We start from the raw sequence: 22,043 nt of genomic DNA, 5'->3' as shown, positions 1-22,043 counted from the left end.
TGAACTTTATAGCTTATTCACAGGGCGGGGGGGGCAACAGAATTAACAGGCCCCTGGGCCACATTGTAGGGAGACAGACTGTGTGCTCCCTTCAGTGCCACCAGCAGCACAGCATCCAGGGCTCTGGAGCTTTCACGAATGAGTGCAGGGAACGGGTTAATCTTTCTGAGGTAACCTAAATCCCAGGTGAGCCAATGCGAGTGAAGTAGCTTTGTTTAAACTGAGAACAATTGCAGCTTTCAGGGCTTTTGTCTCTGCAGAAGGCAGAGAAAAAGACAGCGAGAGAAATGTCTCCCAGGCAATTGGAATGAAAAAATCAGAAATACCCTGACCACTGCAAAATCAGCCATAAGTACAAGGGAAACTTGTAGTTATACACATTTAGGTTATAGTTATTTTAAAATTGGTTGGACTCTCTGCTCTGTATTCGATTTTGTGCTGTTGTTTGACTTATATATTCCCCTGTAACTTTTAAGGTAAATCCCAGAGAAATATCTTTCCCTATGTGCAACCCATGATTTACTTTTTTCTTGTTTTTGTGAATAAATTACCCTTTTATACATATATATGCATGTCTTAGACTGAAAGGTCAGCTACTAAACTACAGGGTTATTTTGCGTCTAAGCTCTCTCCTGAAGGAAATTTGAGAGCCTGGGGTACCCCATAAGAAGATGGCCCAAGTGTGTTTTCTGGGGTTAGGGGGTCTTTTCCCATTTGGGTGGTGGCAGCAAAAAACCCCACCCCACCCAGGGTCAGGGAATCTGTGACACTGGAAAGTTTTAAGGTAAAGCCTGTTTACAGGCAAGGTGTTTTTAAGTCTCTGCAGGGCCCCGCTTTCTGCACTCGAAGCGTGGAGTCGGAAGGAGCCCCCGACAGGAGCATACTCTACAGGGTTCTGGCAGCAATCTAAAGGGCCTGGGGCTCTGACTACCACCACTGCTGCAGTGGCGGGTGGGAGTCCTGGTCTCTTTTGAATTGCTGGGCCCTGAGGCAACTGCCCCCTTTGTCCCTCCCTCTTGGTGGGCCTGCTTATTTCACTCATGGAGCAGCTGCATGAGTTGCCAAAAACAGCTTGCTAACATCTCCTACGCTATAGGGAAGCCATTTGTGTCAGGGTGAGAAAAGGAATGATCAAAATCAGGGAAGACAGCAGAAAAATGTTAAATTTAGTCTTTCATCTTTCCCATAGAAGTCAAAGGTTATGTTATTGGCCTGACTGCAAAAATATTGTTTGGTACTCAGTAAAAAGGAGGTTATGAACTGATAGGCAAGTTTTAATACATCAGAAAATATGTCTTAATGGTTTTGGAATTCATGTATGTTCAGGGATAGGCATTTAAATAGAAAAGGAATCCCAGCATTTTAATCGTGTAGCTGCATAAAGCTTTTCTTTCACATTTTTGGTAAGATTATAAAATAAACTGGCAGCCCAGAAAGAATTGACTATTTATATGCTTAAGCAAATCAAACTTTTACAAATTCTGCTTGTCAATTTTACTTCCTTTGTACCACCAACTAATATATGTGAATTTTATACAAATTATTACACGTTATGTGACACTTGCATTCAAAACACAATTATACAAGCATGTAATGTTTATGTGGGAAGCTAGAACACACCATTTTAATACACACATAAGCAAATGTCAGGATAGAAATTTCATGATAGCTGTCATGTATGAAATATAGTGCTTATCATGACAGTAATATAATTGACACACTGACCAAAATATTGGCATATTCGAGCTCTAAATTTTAGACCAGGTCAAACAGCAGATGGTTTCTGTGTTTCAGACAGACTGAGTATCTGCAACAGCAACCCAGCCAGACAACCACAAACTCTATGTCACAGCTCAGATAATTTCCTATTTTACCTTTTTGGTTCTATGTTATATGCTTTACACTTATGTGCAACAGAACGTAAATCACACTAGGTTATTTCATGCCATATCAATATATTTTGGATAAATCTAAGAGGGCGTTAATTAAGAATTCTGTAAGAGATGCTTTCGTTTTGACGAAGTCTTGTTACCTTGGCAAACTGACCACAGGATATTACACACTCAAGCAATGCTATCTGTTCTAAACAGAAACGGGCTAATCTGATAAATAATATTAAACAGATGTGTATCTACCAACATGTTTATTTTATTTTGTACTAAAGAAACTGTTACGTTTAAATGGTATGTTGAGAATTCTTTACAGTGAAACAACCAAAACGTTTTAAAGCCTAAATGACCTTAAAGCCTGATTAACGATGTCACTGTTGGCTGCACAGTGGTTCACATATGAAATGATTCTACTTGGATCTGTATTTAAAAATGCATAGTTCTATAGTGATACCATAATCACCACCCAGACTAATGTAGAAAAAGGACAAAAATTTGTCTTTGTAAGAAGACTAATAAGACCTTGGATTAAGCAAACTCATTTATCTCTTAAATTTATAGCATCCCATGTTGAGCTTAATTTTCGACACAGAACACGAGCATCTGATCATCTTTATTCGGCTTTCCAAAATTTCTAATTTGCTTTCCAAGCTATTTTGGTCAATAAAACTCTAATTCAGTCTGTACTTTCCATAAGAAACACAAATCCAAAGAACCAAGAAAAAGCTAGCAGAGGTTAATGACATTCATTACCCAATATGTGTCTTGAAACCTATCTTGCTCACACAGCAAATTTACTAGCAAGAAAAGGCATTTTCCTATCTCAGGTAGCTTGATATCACTCTCACCTCCAAGGCAACTAACTGGCCAAGAGCTGATAGAGCCCTCAATCCCTCACTTAACACTGACATAAATTGCTCAATGAGCTTTATCTTGGATAAGAGCAGGACTGTACATACAATCAATTCTAAACATAGCAGAAGCTGCTTCTACTTAAAAGGGGAGTTAAAAATTAAAATCCCTAACAAAACTGGGACTGGCATGTCACCGATGCAGTGATGCAGGGGACAGCTATAGAACAGGTATGAAGGACTGCACGTTCCTGCATGTGGTGCAGCTGAATTCTGCCAGCTTCTCATAAGCCACCAAAGAATAATAGTATCTATACCAGAAAGGGCGAGCGCTTTACCAATGCCTTTGTGGTTACAAAAGGTCCAGTTGCCACAATTTCCCCAGAACAAGGAAGGACACAGCAGCAGGTACACAAGAGCATAAGGTTGTTGTCAAACCACAAGAGGAGAGGACATGAACTATGGAAGAGAACTCACTTTTCAGTCGAGCAGCTGAGGCCATTTCATTAGGATTTCTGATACACTCATCCCACACTACACAAGCACAACTGGTTCCAACCTTTCTGCTCGAAGGCAAAAAAGTCATAAGAGAGGCGCTAAATTCCCATTAAAATACATGCAAGTCTCTAATTGGTGAAGGAGTGGCGGCATGTGGCACTGCTTTTGAAAGTTAAGTGAAGCTTGGGTTGAGGGGAAGGGAGTTTAAAGGCTGGGGGCAGTTTGGGGCCATGAGTGGGAAGGAGGGTTAAAACCTGGTGGCAGGTAGTGGGTGGGGGCTAAGACTGCTGCAGGTTGGGTGTGTGGCCAGTGGGGGGTGGGCTGCAGGGGGTTAGGTCTGAGGGGCCAGTCTGGCTGCCGCAGGCCAGTGGTCATGGGGGGGCGGGGGTCAGGCTGCCGCTGGGCTGGTCTGTGGGGGGATTAAAGCTGCCGCAGGCTGGGACCAGGGGGCCGGTGATGGTCAGGCTGCCAGGGCCAGTCTGCAGGGTCAGAGGGGGGGCGTTAAGGCTGCTGCAGGTTGGGTCAGGCTGCCAGGGCTGGTCTGCAGGGTTGGCGGTGGGTGGAGAGTGTGTCAGGCTGCCAGGGCCGGTCTGTGGGCCGGCAGAGGTCAGGCTGCAGGGGCCAGTCTGCAGGATCGGAGGGGAGTGAAGTGGGTAGGTTGTCGCGGGCTGGGGTCACAGGCCAGCAGGGAGGTCAGGCTGTTGGGGCTGGTCTGCAGGCCAGGGGTGGGACTGTCAGGCTGATGGGGCCGTCAGGCTGATGGGGCCGGTCTGCAGGTCTGGTGGGGGGAGGGGGCCAGGCTGCCGTGTGCTGGGGCTGCTGGGCGGCATCAGAGTACGGCAGGTTGGAGCCGCAGGGAGTGGGGTAAAGCTCCTAATAGCGGGGGGAGTTCACGCATCTAGTAAACTAAGGTAAGTATAGGTTTCCCTTGTTTAAGCAAGTACTCGGAAGTAAAGTACTCGTTTAATGAGGGATGAGTGTCCTCGATCACTACATAACGTGTTGCTTTTCAATTTTATTAGAGTGGCAGTAGCACGCATCAAGACAGAGAAATTTTCCATGCATATTAGCAAGCCTAAAAATGATATGTTTGAAGCACCCTCCACAGACAGCTGTGTATGAAGATTTACATTTATAAACACTACAAACATGTACAGTACAGTACTCTGGCATCATCTTCAAAGGATATCCAAACCAAATATGTAGTAACAGAGAGAAAGCCATGCTAGTCTATATACTATCAAAACAAAAAAGCAGTCAAGTAGCACTTTAAAGACTAACAAAATAATTTATTAGGTGAGCTTTTGTGGGACAGACCCACTTCTTCAGACCATAGACATACCAGAATAGACTCAATATTTAAGGCACAGAGAACCAGAAGTAGTAATCAAGGTAGACAAATCCAAAAAAAAATTGATCAAAGTGAGCAAATCAGAGAGTAGAGGGGCAGAAGGTGGGGGCAGGGGAGTCAAGAATTAGATTAAGCTAAGTATTCAAACGAGCCCCTATAGTGACCCAGAAAATTGCCCACTCCATTAAAATGCCAGCTAACACGTTTGTGGATCAGGAGTGTTTTTATGTCTGTTTTGTGCTCCTGGCCTCCGGTGTTCCGCTTGTTACTGGGACTGGACTGAATGCCGTCCCGCTTGTTGTTTTTTTTTTGAAAAATAAAAGCTGGCTAACTTGCAGTAGCCTAAGAACTTAAAAACTTTAAAGAAAAAACAGTTAAAACCATTGAATACGCTAACTTGGCCTTAGCCTAGTTCGGATTCCGTCTGCAGCCGACGGCGGTTAAGAGGAACTGGCCGGGACCGGATCGCGCACGTGGCCAGGAGCGCGCAAGGGAGCGGCGCACGCCGGCGCATGCGCGGTCCGGCAGAAACTGCTTGGAAGACCCGATCTGCGGCGCCGGGCAAGCCCGACACCTATTGTGGAGCACCCACGGGGACACTCGAAGAAGAAATGATGTTAGTTGAGGAACATGAGAATGTGCCCATGATTCTGTGAATAACCTGGTTAGGTCCAGTGACCGTATCTCCAGAAAAGATACGTGGACAAAGCTGGCAGCAGGCTTTGTTGCAAGAAAAAGTTCCAGGACTGCTGTTCCTGCAGTATAGACTGCAGCTGTTGGGGAGAATCCTCATGAAGTTAGGAGGTTGTCTGTAGTAGAGAACAGGCCTGTCACCTAGGGCCTTCTGGAGTGTGGCATCCTGATTAAGGATAGGTTGTATGTCTAATAATTCGCTTCAGTGGTTTGAGTTGGGGGCTGTAGGTGATGACCAGTGGTGTTCTGTTCTTGGCTTTTTGGGGCCGATCTTGGAGTAGCTGGTGTCTGGGTATTCGTCTGGCCCTGTCAATTTGTTTTTTTATTTCTCCTGGTGGGTGATTCAGGTTTATGAATATTTGGTAAAGATCTTGTAGTTTTTGGTCTCTGTCACTAGGATCAGAGCAAATGCGATTGTACCTAAGGGCTTGACTGTAAACAATGGATCTAGTTACGTGTGCAGGATGGAAGCTAGAAGCATGTAGGTAAGTACAGCGATCAGTGGGTTTCCAGTACAGTGTGGTACCGAGCAGGCCATACTTGATTTGTACTGTAGTGTCCAGGAAATGTCTCTCTTGCATGGAATAATTGAGGCATAAGTTGATGGTGGGGAGCAGACTGTTAAAGTCTCTGTGGAATTCCTCTAGAGTCTCTATACTATGGGTCCAAATCATAAAGATATCATCAATGTATCTTAAGTAGAGGAGGGGTAATAGGGGACAAGAGCTGAGGAAGAGTCAGAGCCTACGACCACAAAGGAAGTGAAAATCAAGATCCAGCCTTTGCAACAAAGACAAAAGAGACTCTTAAGAACATCTGGTTAAAGATGATAATTTCAGATAAAAAAGAGCAAAAAAGTATAAAGTTTGCTTAGGCATTACTGCCCTCACATGAGGCTGGAAATAGGGTAGGAACATACTGGATTGTTCATGCACTATTTAATACAAATAATGTAGTAGTTTTAGCATTTAAAGTGTTCTAGAGTTATAATAAAGCTTGAAGAAAAATGATGTTAACCAAAGATTTTTTTTCTTTTATTTTTGTTTAAAAGGGGGATGAGCTGCTAGTGCTGTGTTCTGGGCCCAAGTAGCTTGCAGGAGCCCAGCCTACCTCGTCAACACCCCCTCCCCCGGCCCCAAAATCATACTATTAGATGTTAAATTCTGGGGCTTTATACACAACACGCCCTCATGACAGCTGCTCCAGTAACTCCCTGGGGGGAGGGAATTTCCAAGGCAACAATGGGCCTGGCCCTTAGAATGTTCACAGTTTGTTATTTATAGGCAGTGCCGACATTTTCCTGAGGAACATAAGCCAGTGTAGAAAAATGACAACATTTATCAGGTTTACTCAGTTAAACCTGAATGGAATTCCTAAGATGTGCAAAACAGAAGGCTCTAGCATCTGTCCCTATCAAATTCTGTCAAATTTTAAAGGCCTGCTACAAACAATGGAAGTGTTAGAGCTTCTTAACAAAAAGTCTCCATGATCCTTTATAATGTTAAATATTAGGCAACATAAATACAGAGGTCCCCATATATAAGGAGATATGTAGCCACTGACAACTAAAAGATTTTTTTTTCCCCACTTTATTTACAGATGACCCAGGAAAGTAAAAATTGCTGTCCCTTGGACTGAAAAACTCCCTTAGAACACTGACACCTCAGGAAATGACCTCTCTAACCTATCAAATCAGGGTAAGACAGGTCAGAATATGCTTCTGATTTCAGGTGACTTGCAGATTCTACCTCCTGTGCAATTTCATCCATTCACTAGACATAGCCAACTCGTACAGTGTCTAGCTAATGTATTTATGAATTTTATAACTTAAGATCAAATTGAACTAAGCACAGATTTGAAGTGTCATCTTCCTCTAAGAAGTGCTCTGTCTTCAACTTGGACTAGAGGCAACTTACAATGGTCTTTTATACCCAACTCTTTGTATCAACACAAGACAACCCTCTGGAGTATGCAGCATGAGCACTAGAACCACCACCTGAGTATGCCCAAAAACTCTTTACTAGATAACGAACCACTTACTACTTATGAAATTCTTTTGGATTTAGCTCCTTTTCTAGGTAGCATTCAAATGTGTCCACATGAGCTAAGAACACATTTGACACACACATGACATCTGCCTGCTCAGAAGAGTTTGTAGTCTAAACATACGGAACAAACAAGGGTTTAGAGAACAACACAGTACCCAGGACTACAGTTTTCAAACGAACATACAATAAACCCTCAAGAAGCGCAATTCGGATTTGCACTTTACTCGCATTAACATGAATCTGAAATTGAAACTGCACCCCCCCCCGCCCCCCGCATTCTCCCCCCAGCTCCCCTGGCTGGGGAGCCCAGTGGGCACACAGCTGCTTGCAGCACAGTTTCTCCCAGCTGGGAGAAACTATGCCACAAGCAGCTGTGTGCCCCCCTCTTCCCCCAGTCAGGGGAAGCAGGCGGCTGGAATGGCAGCAGAGCACTGCTGCTCCCTGACTTCCACCAGCGGGGGAAAGATGGGGAGCAGCAGAGCTCTGCAGAGGTTCCAGCTACCCATTCCCCCAGCCAGGGGGATTCCAGAGCTCTCCCCAACCTTCTCCCACCCCAAATTCATGTGAAATTTGATTTATGCAGAGGTTGCCCAGGACACCACCTCTACGTAAATCAAGGGATTACTGTAAAATAGATAAGATAGACAGATTTTCGAAATCTGTCTGTTTTTTCATGAGTCCATTTGTTAACAAATTCCTCCGAACTGGAAACAGCTAGGACCACCACATTTAGTATGCAGCTGCCTCTTATCATAACTGAAAGTAAGATCAGAGCCCTGCAGCAGGGGTTAAGGTTAGGGAGCTGGTGGCCAGGGTCAGAGAGCCACGGTTGAGAGGCCAGCAGCCTAGAGCTCAGCTGGGGACCAGGAGCTGAGAAGGCAGTGGCCCAAGAAAGGAAGACTGAGGAGCCACAGGTTGCACCTGGGAAGCATCTGGGGCTGGTGGCCAGGAGGAAAGCCTGGAAGTGGTGCCAGAGGGCAGTAGGGGATCACTAACTTCCCCTGGTCTGTCTAATTCCTGGTCTGGGATTGCTCAGGTCCTGACGGTGCCAGACCAGGTAGGATCTGTACAGACTGTTTTATTCAGAATGCATGGGGGTTGCCAGTTAATCAAATGTGCTGGTTACTTGAGCTTTTTCACTGAATGCAAAAATGTTTAAGAAATGGAACAACCTTACTTAACACCTTTTAACATTATTACTATATACAGCACTATAATTTACTGCTCCTCTACTGCCTAATGTCAAACAAAACAAACGTGACTTCCACAAGTGCCAGAAAATGATGACATAGTTATCGGAATTTTTCCATTGAACTGAAGGGACAATTGTACTGACTTCCATGGCAGATGCCAGTTAACTGACTTTTCCTGATATTAAAGTGCCAGATAACCAGGCTTGTACTGTAGCAAGAGTTTAATTTGTTGACATTTGTGTGTGTGTACAGGAAGAGTTTTAACTCTGGGCCTCTGAACTGACCACTGTGAAAACCTGGGACCCTTGATATTAGATAACATTTAACTTCTTAGCCAAACTACATGTTGTCTTACTCCAAATTAAAGATAAGACTTAAAACTTGACAATCGCTCTTTAAGAGGTATATTGGAAACACACTATGCAAAAAAAGTGACCCAACTATTCAGTCTTATTTCTAAGAAAATTTCCCACGTATTGTATTTAAAACTACTGTGTGTTCGTGCCGGAGTTCTAGCCTCCCACACACAGGAATCCCATAGATCTGCTATTCTTGACTTTTGGCTCGCTTGTGGCCATTTCAAAACAAGCTTATAACAACAAACAAAAGCTTTACTTTCAAAGGGACACCAAAGAGATGTACTATCTCAATTGTTCCTAAAGTATAGTTTGTCAAATACAGCAGCAACATAGCAGTTCAGTTCCACACAAGGACAATAACCCCCAGTAAATCTTCTGTCAAAGCAACAGAAATGATCTATGTATGAATTTGTGGAGCTGCAGAAGACATTTCTAGCTCACACCTTGTGCTAGTATGCAACTGTATCTTTATATACTGTGCTACCAACAACTAAGCTGGAATAGCTGCACATAAGGCTGTTCTTTAACAGAACAAAAGGAATTCTGGCCCTATATAATTTTCTTCACCAGTCTCTTGTTTACAAGTGCAATATACAGAATGTAAAAATTGCTGAAGCAACATTTCCCATCTTCACTCCTTCTGATTATATACAGGGTATCCATAGTATACCGACCTTGAAGTTCAAAACTCCAGAAGTTTGTGACTACATGTGTCTGCAGTCATTAAATCACATATACTGTGTTCAAAATCCTATTCTCAGTACCTGGAGTTGGTATCTCCATGGGGACATGACAGGAAGAAAGCCTATCCACTACACAACATAGTATCAACCAAATTGTGCAGCTGTTGCTCCTGCCTCAGGACTGAAGCAGCCTCTGGAGCCCGAAAGGGCAACAGATCCATCTGGGCAGGGATATATCCACCAACCATGCTCCCATAAGCACCAACCATATCTCCACTATATAACAAAAATACAGTGAGCTGCCTCTAAGCACCTGAAATCATGCCTTACATATTACTCCTGCAGAATGGAACTTCATTGACTCTTCTGAGTCAGGAATCCTCCCTGCTCAAAGGGTGCAATTTTATAGTATGTTGAAAGGAAAAACATGAATTTCAGTGTTTTAAAATTATAAATATTTCATAAACTGAAAATGCAACATACACTCTCAAAAAGTCTGTACTTGAGGTGCTGAAAATTAAAAAAAAAAAAACTTTCTGTTCCACATTTTCTTCTAAAATAACTAATGCTGTAAGTAGGCTTTTCTTCTAGCAGACATGCAAAATGTGTAAAGTGAATGATCACCGTGGTATTTTACACAGGCAGTCCCACAAGCTTCCTGACTTCTCTGACAGTAAACCACCTGTCCAACAACAGGGTTGAGAGTATGCAATATGCACCTACTCACCAAAAGACATCAACGACTCAAAATACCTATTGGCTTGTTTTCTTATATAAAACAATTCTACTCACTCAGTCAAGAGTGAGAACCACACAAGTAATTAGACATTTATATTTTTGTTGGAAAGAATATCTACTTTGGTTCCTGAAAAATATGCTTAGCATACTGAGTGTGATACAGCAAAGGGCACCACTGTTAGCTGTAGAACAATGGAAACAATAGCAACATGAACACATCCAATTTATCTTACAGGTAAAAACTGTTTTTCTTCTGCTTTCAGGAACACGGACTGAAATATTCTAAGATGTCCAACTCAAATACAAACACTACAGAAAACAACTGCACTTACAGATCAATAATAATTATTCAAGTCATTCCACTGATCTATGGATTCGTTTTCCTAGGAGGAATCCTGCTAAATGGTGTAGCATCATGGATTTTCCTGCATCTTCCTAGCAAGAAGAGCTATATTGTCTATCTCAAGAACATTGCTGTTGCCGATCTTCTTATGAGTCTGACTTTCCCCTTCAAAATTCTTAGTGATTCAGAAATTGGGCCTTGGCAGTTAAATGTTTTTGTCTGCCGATTTTCTGCTGTTATTTTTTACCTAAATATGTACATTGGAATAGCATTTTTTGGCCTCATAGGGTTTGACAGATACTATAAAATTGTAAAGCCCCTACAAATCTCCTTTGTTTATACAGTTAATCACAGCAAGCTTACTGCTGTAATCATATGGGCACTACTCCTGATTTTATCACTGCCAAATATTATTTTAACTAACCAAAGTCCTACAGCAAATAATTCCAAAAAGTGTGTAGCTCTTAAAAGTGAGCTTGGTCTGCAGTGGCACAAGGCTTCAAACTATGTTTGCCTAGGGATTTTCTGGATGGTGTTTCTTCTGTTAACTCTTTTTTACAGTTCAATATCAAGAAAGATATATAGTTCTTACAGAAAATTCAGGAGAAATTCAGCAGTAACCAAGGAAAAAATCAATCGCAATATATTCAGCATCATGTTTGTATTTGTCGTATGTTTTGTGCCATATCATCTTTGCAGAATTCCGTACACATTAAGTCAAACTGGATCTCAGTTCAGCTGCCAGTCAAGCAAAAATCTATTCTATGCAAAAGAATTCACTCTGTTATTGTGCTCTGCAAATGTGTGCCTTGATCCCATTATTTATCTCTCCCTCTGTAAGCCCTTTAGAAAAAAGATGTATCAAAAACTGCATCTCAAGTTGACACCTTCAGCTGAAATGGAAAATTCTAAATCCAGAAGGTCAAATACTACATGAAAGCATAATTATTTCACAAATTCATATATCCCTTATAATATGCAGTATGGACAATTTATTCCAGATTACAAAGCATTTAATGAAGGAATTGGATAAATGAAGGGCATGTGCAACAATAAATACAAAGTTTCAATACATAAAGCATTTCAGATGTTAGTTTTCTATATTAAAAAGTACAGGTTAAACCTCTCTAGTCCAGCACTCTCAGGACCAGACTGGTGCCAGTTGAAAGAAATTTGCCAGACAACAGAACGTCAATATTGTTTAGCAGCATTACCATCACTTCTGCCGCTTACTGAACTCTTAGAGGACATTTAGGGGTCAATTACAGCTAAAAAGCAGCACAGAACACTGAGAACCAAGACTGGTGGCTGTAAACAAACTTTATGGTGCCACACCCATGACAACTGGTCATCTGGCTAACTAAAATCCTGCTGGATTATGGACGCTGCTAGACAAGTGTGCTGGACTAGAGAAGTTCAGCCTGTATTACCACATACTGTAATACTGACTACTTCCAGATTACTTCAAACTCCAATTTAATATAATGGAGTATAGTAGCTGAAAGAGCCCTGCAACAGACAGGAGAATGACTGGTTCAGAAATCCCTGGATATCCAGGCCAGTGCTCTATATGAGTGGCAAAGATTAACCAGGAGAATTATGCATCAGCTGCAGCTCATTTCCACATATGCCAGCCTGGAGCACATAAAATAGAACACACTAGCAACAAGGGTTTGGAAGTGGCTGAATAACAAAGGTGGGCAAAAAAACAGACAAATAGCTTATTCAGCAAAATATACAGTTTTTGTTGGCTTCTACTGATTCACAAATGTGACAAAATAGTTTGGGACATTCACAAAACAGTGAAAGAGAAGGAGAAAGATGAGGAGGTGGTGACACTGCTGATGCTGGCACTGCTATCCGCCTCTTGGAACTGTTATACTTTTTTCCTATTTTTTGTAACTGACATTAAATTTTAAAAATCATTTATTTGCCCAGTTCAGGTATGGAAGAGATTTTGCACCACTCTCACTTCAGCATCAGACTGTTTCGTAGTGGTTGACAGAACCCAAGTCAAAAGTACTCACGCAAAGAGAAGTGAACCCTGTATCAATTGCGAGCAAAATGAAGAACTGAGATGACAGATTCTGGAGACAGTTACATCCAGCCAACCTTAGGACCATTGAAGAAAGAAAAGAAAGAATAAAGAGGCAACGCAGCTCAGATCCTCTGTGTAAAGCTTGGGGAAATCCTAGACAGATTTAGCAACATGAGGTAATTTCATAGTTTAAGAAACTGTATTTGAAACTTTTGAAAAACTGCTATCTAATTTAAGAGCAACAAAACTACAGGACTATCCAAGAGTGATTCTTACAACCTACAGACAGTAACAGAGAATTATATCCTGTCTGTTTTAGAAGCCATCCTACATAATTTTATAGCACAGATATAGTACATTATTTTAAAACAACCTAGGATGGTTCTACAAACCTGTAGAAAAGTATTTTTCTACTAAATTCTACAAGACTTCATAATGAATAAAGGACATTTTAATGGGACTTTTCGCTAGTTTCCAAGTCTACGAATTAACATACAATTCATTACTGAAATTCTGCTGAAATAGTTTATCCCAATAAAAAAACAAAAGCAGCAGTCATGTAGCACTTTTAAAGGCTAACAAAATGATTTATTAGGTGATGAGCTTTCGTGGGACAGACCTGCTTCTTCAGGTCAATAGCATGCCCAGCATAGACTGACATCTATATAGTACAGAGGTCCAAAAAATTGCAATAAAAACTGACAAATCAAGTACATTGGACTGCAAGGAGGGGTGAGGGATGGGGGATGTTAAGTGTCTTGCCTGAGATAATTATGAACATCAAAGGAACAGAAGCAGTCCTTGGAATGCATGAGGTAATTGCTGTCTTTGTTCATACCAAGTGCTAATGTGTCAAATTTGAATATGAACCCCAGTTCACAAATTTCCCTATGCAATCTGCTTTTAAAGTCTCTGTTGTAGGATGCATATTCTCGGGTCTTTAACAAACCGGCCCACTCCATTGAAAAGCTCACTGACCGGCTTATGCGTATTGAGACTCCTGATGTCTGCTCTGTGTCCATTCATTCTTTGGTGAAGTGTTTGCCCGGTTTGTTCAATGCACGCAGTAGAGGGGAATTGTTGGCACATGATGGCATATACAATATTGGTCGAGGTACATGAGAATGAGCGCCTGATCTTATAATTCATGTGGTTAGGCCCAGTAATGGTATCCCCTGAATAAATATGTGGACAAAGCTGGAAAAGGGTTTGTTGAAAGGAAAAGCTGCAGTAGCCTCTGATTGCTAGTGAGAATCTTTCCTAGGTTAAGAGGTTGTCTATAGGAGGCTGTCTTTCCTGGAGCAGTAGGACTCAAGCTCTCCCCGCACCTCACCAGCCAGGGTAGGCTCAGGTTTTGGTTCCTCCTGGGATCATTTAGTAATTTTTGTTAACATAAGGGAGTTGTGGTACAATGAAGTTTGAGAATCTCTGGCCAAGTGTAGTATTTGCACACTCTCCAATGACTAGTTTCAAACTAGTCCTTTCTGGCAACATGCCCATGCACATTATCATATACAGTAGCTTGTCAAATAATTGGCTTACTCACACTGTACAAAGCTGTTGTACAAGACACATGGAAACGCATGCCAGCATATCAGATAATGCATTAAGTGCTTGGAAGAGCCTGTCAATACTCTCGACTATCAAACCATGTGTCAAAATGCATAGCAATTGTTGCTTATTTACCGAAAGGTGCAAATGAAATTTAAGGGAAAATAGGTGACACACCCAGATGATTTAGTAAGGAAAAAATTAAACACTCGCTCAGATTAGCAGAGACTGACTCATTACTCTGTCTATGGTATGAACAAACCCATCTGGCATACAGTTTAATTTGCATCAAAGAACCTGCCTAAAACTTCACTAATAGTGAAATTTTAGGAGGCAAGGAGAGTCTACTCACACCACCTATTTGTGTCTCTCTTTAAAATACAACGTCTGTATACGTGGAAAGAACGATTGAACATTTTTGCTTTGTTTCTAGCATTATGTTACATTATTGATCTTTGAAACTGAACACTGAAAACTACTCATATTTCATTTATTTTTGTGTATTTTTTTGTGTTTGTACTAAAAAAACCTCTTTTTAAATGCAGTTTAATTTGTCTGCTTAGATTTTCTAATTTTGCACAGGAGTGGGCCAGTGAATTTCTGTTTACAAAAGATTCCAAAGGGCACCTCTGGGAATGGAATTTCTGCATTTTATTCTACATCACTGGAAACATATGAATTTTTCCACTGTAGATCCTGCCAATCTTCCTTACTGATGTTCCTAAAAAAATTTCTCAGGGTGAAAGGGTAGTTCATGACCAATATGCATTTTTAACTAAAAACAGAGCATAATCATTAAATAAATGCATCCACTGAATCCCCAATCTGTTTGTCGAGGTCATGTATAGTATGACCTGATTTGACAGGACCAACCCACAGTAAGGGCTTTTTGTCACTCTTGACCTATTACAGATTTGCTCTAGGAGACTAGAAAGTAAACACCACTTTTCTGGAACAGTATCTAGAGTCCTCCTGATATTACTGCTTGAAGTGGAAGTGACCCAGACCAACATCCCAGACTTTCACAAGCTCACGTTTGCAGTGGTTTAGATTTTAATCTGAATCTCGTAGCTTGGGTCTATAATCTAGTTTTGACTTTCTTTTATACACAGAAACAATATTTGTCCTGTTGCCTCAGATCTCCTCATGTCAGTCTGATTACAGAACATTGTATGTAGAGAAATTGTACTGGTTACATTGGTAGCCTAGCTCCTCCTATTAAGAGAAAACTCAATTTGCCAAGGAGGAGGATCTATTGGTTTTATTATTGTATTTTAGGGCAAGAGCACTGCCCCTTTTTATATGCTTATAATTTAAACGGGTCAATGAAAGAGTACTGGTACAGTGACATGAAAACTGCTTCTGCTGTGTGCCTTTGTCAAACCTCATCTTCATTACCTGAAAGTAATTTACGCAAACATCTATATTTTGGAAAAGTATTTTCTCCCCATTCCAGCAAGTTGACATGTTATGACTTTGGATGTTGAGGTGTAAAAATGAAAAATAAGCCACTCACTATGCTTTTTTTAAAGTAGTACTATACTTTAGTCTTATTTTCCTTATGTTGGCCTTTTTAAAAAACAAACAATCTGTCACTGGGTAAGTTTGATGCAGCACACTGTGTTCACAGGCACTGATCCAAGTATATTCTGGTGCCTATACCAGACAGAAGTCTCAACCTACCTATGTATTAAATTTTGTTTTGCTCTCTTCCACTCGCACTTCTTTTCACTATCACTAGGACTGAAAATAATCTAAGCTAGAAAGGGCAAGGCCTGCAAGCAAGGCCAGAAATGCATTCTACACTAAGATGATAAACTCCATCTCTGAAAGAAAGTGAAAAGCATAGCTCCAGCAGAAATATTTGGCAAAGGCCTCTCCTGGTGGCCAGAAGTCTTGCAGTCATGTCACTGTCACCAACCATCTCACTTTCTATAATTCCTTCCACTGATTCAGAATCACTTTAGACAACTACTAAGCATTTGAAGTGTACCGTAGAAAACAGTCGTCTTCCTCCTCATACCCTGGGCTCCACTATAATAAAGGCAAAGAGAATGAAATATATTTTTTGTCTGCCGCTATGGTAAGCATCCCTGTTCTCCTCCTGGATAAAGGTAATGTGCAGCATGTGAAGCCAAGGGAGGTGTAAAGTATACCTTTGCATTGTGAAAACAAAGTTGTTAATGATGTTCTAAACCTAATTCTTAAATGGATTTCCAAACTATCTTTTTCTTAAGGGTTGCTCTTTCAGCCAATGAACTCATGAGGTGGTGAAAGGATATAAGCACATAAATCTGCCACATAGTACTCATAAATGTAGAGTGTGTATAAATCTCAAACTTTAAACTTATGTGTCACAAACTACACTGCACAAATGTCAATGTTCCCATTAACATGCAATGGGTTATTTATATTAATGCTTCAGACTAGAAATTCAAATTAGGCTACATGTTCCTTCTCCACCAACAGAACATTACAGTTTTTCAGAAGCCAGGGCTAAACTCAGCAAATGGGAATTAATTTCACGGAAGAAAGATCATTTCCAACTCCCAACAGCACAGAAATCCTGGCCCCGCCAAGGTCAGGTAGAGAACTACTACTGACTTCAGCATGGTCAGGTTTTCACTTACAAAATGACTGATTTTCTTTTTAAGTTTTAATCATGCATCCTTTTTAGGACACTATATTTAATAGCAACTTCTCTTAATAGATTAACTAATAAGGATCACTTACAAAGCACTGCAAATCTTGAAAACTTTGTGTAAATATTAAAAGTAATTTATTACAAATTATAAAACACTACACCATAACCTGTCAAAAAAGATGCTTGCTATCCCCTATTATGGATTTGATATTAGCTGTGTAGTGCAGCATGCCTAACAAGCACTATGCTCCTCCGCGAGAGGACTGAAGTTTTAGAAGGCATGGCAGAAGTACGTAACTGTAAAAAAATAATTTACCATTCTTTGTGTTTAACTCAAAAAGTTAAACTCTATCCCTTCCCCAGTAACGCTAACACAGACATTCCTGCTCATATTTCATATCAACATAATCACTAGATGAGTATGGAGACAGGAATAAAGGGAAATTCCAGGGTCATTTTTATTGTTCCTCTGACTAGTGGGTTTCTGAAGTTTAATATAAACTCAGAGCTCAGGATAACTTGGCTGAAAACAAAAAAACATATAGTACAGCTTCAAGAGTGATTATTCCATAAACCCATACAAATATTTCAATAGCAACACAAATCCAGGATTAAAAATGAAGTTTCCTCCCAAGTCCTCATTGAATTATATTTTCAAACACTCTCTCTAAAATATAGCAAGTTTTTTCTATAGTACAGTATTGTAAACACAAATGTCAATTGCATATTTCTCAGCTTAGACTGTGTTAATGTGAGAGATGTCAAATACTGTGTGTCTTCTCCAACTTTACACACACACACACACACACACACACACACACACACACACACTAGAGCTCGGCAATTCAGCCCACAGATACACAAAAAAGCATTTGAAGCAGAGAGAAATCTAAAATTTACACACATCTTTGTAACAGTACAGACATAATCTCCGACTTTACACTGTATATAAGACTAGCTTCCAAAGACAATGGACCAAATTCATCCAAAGGACCAAATTCACCTCCTGTGTAACTCACTCCAAGACAGGACCACTCTATTTCTGAGATCAGAACAAACTTCTGAATGTGTTGCTCTCCTACACCTAACAGTAAAAGGGTTGCATGTGTAGTGTGACTGTGCAACTGTGCAAATGATCTTTTAACTTCCCTCTTTGGCACAAAGCCATATGAAGGGTGGATGTGAATATTCTGGACTCAAGAACCAACACTCTAAATCAAACAGTGAATATTATAACATTCTTCATCCTGACAGAAAAAGGCTATGTATACCCTTCAGAACATAAGAACAGCCATAGTGGGTCAGACCAAAAGTCCATCTAGCCCTGTATCCTGTCTTCCAACAGTGGCTAATGCCAGAGGTTGGTGTCTGTGACATATTGCCTCCCAGAAGAATGGCCTTGAAATAAAAGTGTCTTGGTGCCAGTGGTTAAATCACTCTGTCATCGTAATACAGAAGAACAAATATATTTGAACCACACTGACTTCTAATAACTGACACAAACAAGTGAGAATACTGAGGGGATGCTGATCCATAGAAATAAAACCAACATTTTATAATGAAATAAACTGAATTTTTATTAATTTTGAGGTAATTAAATCCCTCCTCTCCTTCTGACTGACTAGAAGGATGTTAGAACACTAGACACATTTCATTCTTCTTTGACCCAGAAGGATTCTTGTCCATCTAGAACCTGAAGAAGTTCTCTGGGTTTTCGGTTCAAGTTGAACCCCAAAATCTTAAAATGGAATTAATTTGAGCTTGTTGACTTTCATGTCAGTACGCTCCCCATTCCCCACATGTGGCTCAGGTGGGAGCATGGTGGCTTGGGAGCGTGGTGCCTCATGGCTGGTTCAGAGGCCATGCTGAGGCACAGTGACTTCTTGGAACCGCCAGCCCCAACCCACACAGCCCCAAAAGTCATGCAGTGTGGCCCCTGAGCCAGCCACGCAGCATCCAAGCTCCCAAGCTACCACCTGGCATCCAAGGAGCCTTCATGCTGCCACCTGAGCTACCACACTGGCTCTCAGGGCTGCGCAGCTTAAGGCTGGGCAGCTCCAGTGGCGCAGCTCCAGAGAGTCACTAGTGGCAGGCGAGTAGGGTGCTGGGCTATGGGGGTGTGGGGTAGGGTGCCTGGCTGCAGGGGTGGGGGTATGTAGCGATTGAGTGTCTTCCTTTTAGAAACCACTGATTTAGGGGAAGAGCCATAACTCCACCCCTGGTTGCTCAAAATTTAATCCAGAGTCACTCAGAAAATTTAGGAACCTATGAAACACTAAACTAACACGGTCTGAGTTTCAGTCTGTGACTAAGCCTGAAAGCAGACACACAGTTTTTTCTGCAAAAATTTTTCCCAACTCTGTAGGCAATAAGGGTATTTTTGATGGTGATGATATCTACTTCCATATGGCATGTCATTCAACTTGCTGAGGGTTCTGTCAACTACAAATGCAGTGAGTTTGATATACATTTTAACTTCTCTATACCATAGGCAGTACCACAAGCCCCTCGGCTAAATTAGCATCTTGTTCTACTAGATAGGTTCTTTTTCCACACTAACTCCAAAAAGTAAAAATGAAGATTTTCCTACCTTCTCTATTTTTATTTGTGACTGGACAAACTGCAGAAAAATTAGCACTTGAATTTGATTCAGAAAGCTATCTATCTGCTCAGATGGTTATTAAAACAACCTGAGACATTTAAGTCTGCAAACTGGGCTGCAACTCTTGCAAGAAGAGACTCACTGGTAAGATTACTTGAACTTCTGCTTCTGGTTCCAAACCACATGCCACAGCTCATCCCACTGGTTACAGAATCCTGGCACTTTTAATTCTTCTAGTTCCAGCCACAATCGGAAAGCACCAGGTTGGGAGGAAAGAGGAGCCAAAGCGAACGTGTAACAAAGCTGCCCCGCAGAGCACAGAGAAGTATGACAGAAGTATATGAGTTATAAAAGTTCAGCACATTCTGGCTCCAATTCCCCTATACAGACCCTACTGGAAGCCTCTAAAAGGTGCTTAATTTGCACTAATATAGTCCAGTTTAAACAACATTAATGTGAATTAGGTACCTCTTAGAGAGCACCAGCAGGGCTTATATGCAGGGCAGTTAGGCTATGTCTACACAGCGATTGGTATTTTAAGATACAAATGCATCCCAAAATAGCAATGACGCAGCTTTTCCCTGAACTCGAATTAGTGCTGCCATTTTCAGTTCAGCTTCCCAGTTCCGGTACCACTTGTCATGTGAGGGGGAGCAGCACTTTCAGAATAGTCACTTATTCCAAACTCTGATGCCATTTGGATGGCATCAAGTTTAGAATAAGGAGTTTCAAAATAATTTATGCAATTTGCATAGTGCAAACTGTGTGAATTATTTTGAAAACAGCTTGCCATCTTGACACAGCCTTAGAGATTAGCATGTTAGTCCACTTTACAAAGCACTCTCCTCTGGTGAGCTTGGTCATAAACATCTAGACAAGCCCAAAGTTCCAGCTCAAGTTTAGGTCTTCAAACACACCTGTGTGAGCCAGGGAGTCACTAATCCAGGGATGGGAATCTGGCCCACAGCTTGCCTTGATCCAGCCTGCAAGGCATGAGGCTCCCCATCCCACCCTGGAGTGACTGAGCCTGTCTGCTGTGCACCTGCTAGGAGGGAGGAAGCTGCTCTGCTTGGCAGAGAAGAGGAACTGTCTCTGTGCACTACAGGGAAGCAAGAATCCAGGGCAGATGGAGTGGTGGGGGCAGTGGCCAGAGGGAGAGCTTCCCTGCAGAGTGCAGAAATGCGTGGAGCCACCTGTGCCACCTTCCCCCAAAAGCTGTGCCAAGTACGTGCCCAAATTCCCTACCCCCTCCTGCCAGACCCTCCTCATGCATCTGCACCCTCTGTCTCACCGAGACCCTGCACCCCCAACTATGCTCCTGTACCCTCCCCATCCTGCCCAGATCCTGCAACCCCACCCCACAGCATCCCTCCTATGAGCTGAAACACTCATTTGCGAGCTTAAGGTGGCCCCACAAAATCTACTAGCCCTGTTCCCCCAGAAGAGTTATTATGGCCCTGAGGGTACAACCTGAGCTTTGGCATCTCACACACACACCCTGGGACTGGAGTGCAAGAAAAGTGAGGTGAGTTTCTTTTTATTCCACTTCTCAGTTGTGGAGGTAACATCAGTGAGGGTTGTTTTTTGTTTTGTTTGGTGCCTCTCACTTGTGTGTAGTCCCTAACTGATTTTTCTGTGGGTCAGTAGCCCACCACACAAAAAAGGTTCCCCACCACTGCACTAATCCCTCATTTTCAGTTAAATCAAAGTTTGTTAACCTCAGTTTTTATTCCAACTTATTTAGAAGTACACGGGGTCATTGATGGTCCATCCGACTCTCTAGCACAGGAGTAAGCAACCCCAGCACGCACGCCAAGAGTGGCACGTGAACCAGCTCAGCCCCACCCCCTCTCCCATGCAGCTGGGAGCTTGCCCAAAGCCATGCTGCCTGTAGATTAATAAAAGACCAGCTAATGCTACAACCACCACCTAAATGCAGAGTGATCATATCTCCCTGTACCAAACACGGGACACGGAGATATGGTGGTGGGGCGGCATCCTGGCTGCAGCTGCCAAGGGCTGGCCCCCAGCTGGCTCCCCAGCTGCCCCATGTCTCAGGGAGCCAAGAAGGAAGCGGAAGTGGTGCCTGTGCTCCTCACAGCTCCCCCAAGGCACGAGGAGCAAGAAACTGGGAGGCAGCCGTGCGGGTGGGCTTCCTGCTCATCGTGGAGTTGGGAAGGAGGTGGCAGTGGCACCTGTTGATCCTCCCAGCCTCCCTGAGCCTCAGGGAGGCAGCAAAGAGGCAGCAGCTGCCAGTGCCTTCACGAGCCTTGGGGAGGCGAAAGAGAACTCCAACCTTTTCAAGGCCCCCTGCTGGGTCCCTCTTCCTGTGGCTGGAGAGTATATACTCACGTATAGTACGTGCTCTCTGGCCAGCAGTTGTGCCCGCACAGCTGGGGAGAGAAAAGATCAGTTGGCAAGGAGGCCAAACGCAGGACAATTAGCCCCTTTTTAAGCATAAGTAGGGATGCCTTTTTGGCACCCGAAATACAGGACTGTCCCACCCAATACAGGACGGATGGCCATCCCACCTAAATAGGAAAGCTCTGCATCTTAAAATAT

At 42.2% G+C, this 22,043-nt stretch overlaps 2 protein-coding genes across 2 annotated transcripts in view; one reads left to right on the top strand and one right to left on the bottom strand.

Moving 5' to 3' along the window:
- MED12L (mediator complex subunit 12L) overlaps nt 1-22,043 on the bottom strand; it is a 295,842-nt gene that overhangs the window by 178,783 nt on the left and 95,016 nt on the right. The window lies entirely within an intron of this gene.
- P2RY14 (purinergic receptor P2Y14) lies at nt 10,591-11,583 on the top strand. The gene has a single exon (XM_075004459.1). It carries the CDS (start codon nt 10,591-10,593, stop codon nt 11,581-11,583), a length of 993 nt encoding a protein of 330 aa, XP_074860560.1.

Source organism: Carettochelys insculpta, chromosome 10 (assembly GCF_033958435.1).
Source record: "Carettochelys insculpta isolate YL-2023 chromosome 10, ASM3395843v1, whole genome shotgun sequence".
Taxonomy (NCBI): Eukaryota; Metazoa; Chordata; order Testudines; family Carettochelyidae; genus Carettochelys; species Carettochelys insculpta.
The sequence above is the reverse complement of the archived record's forward strand: the minus strand, read 5'-3'. Positions and strand labels throughout refer to the sequence as shown.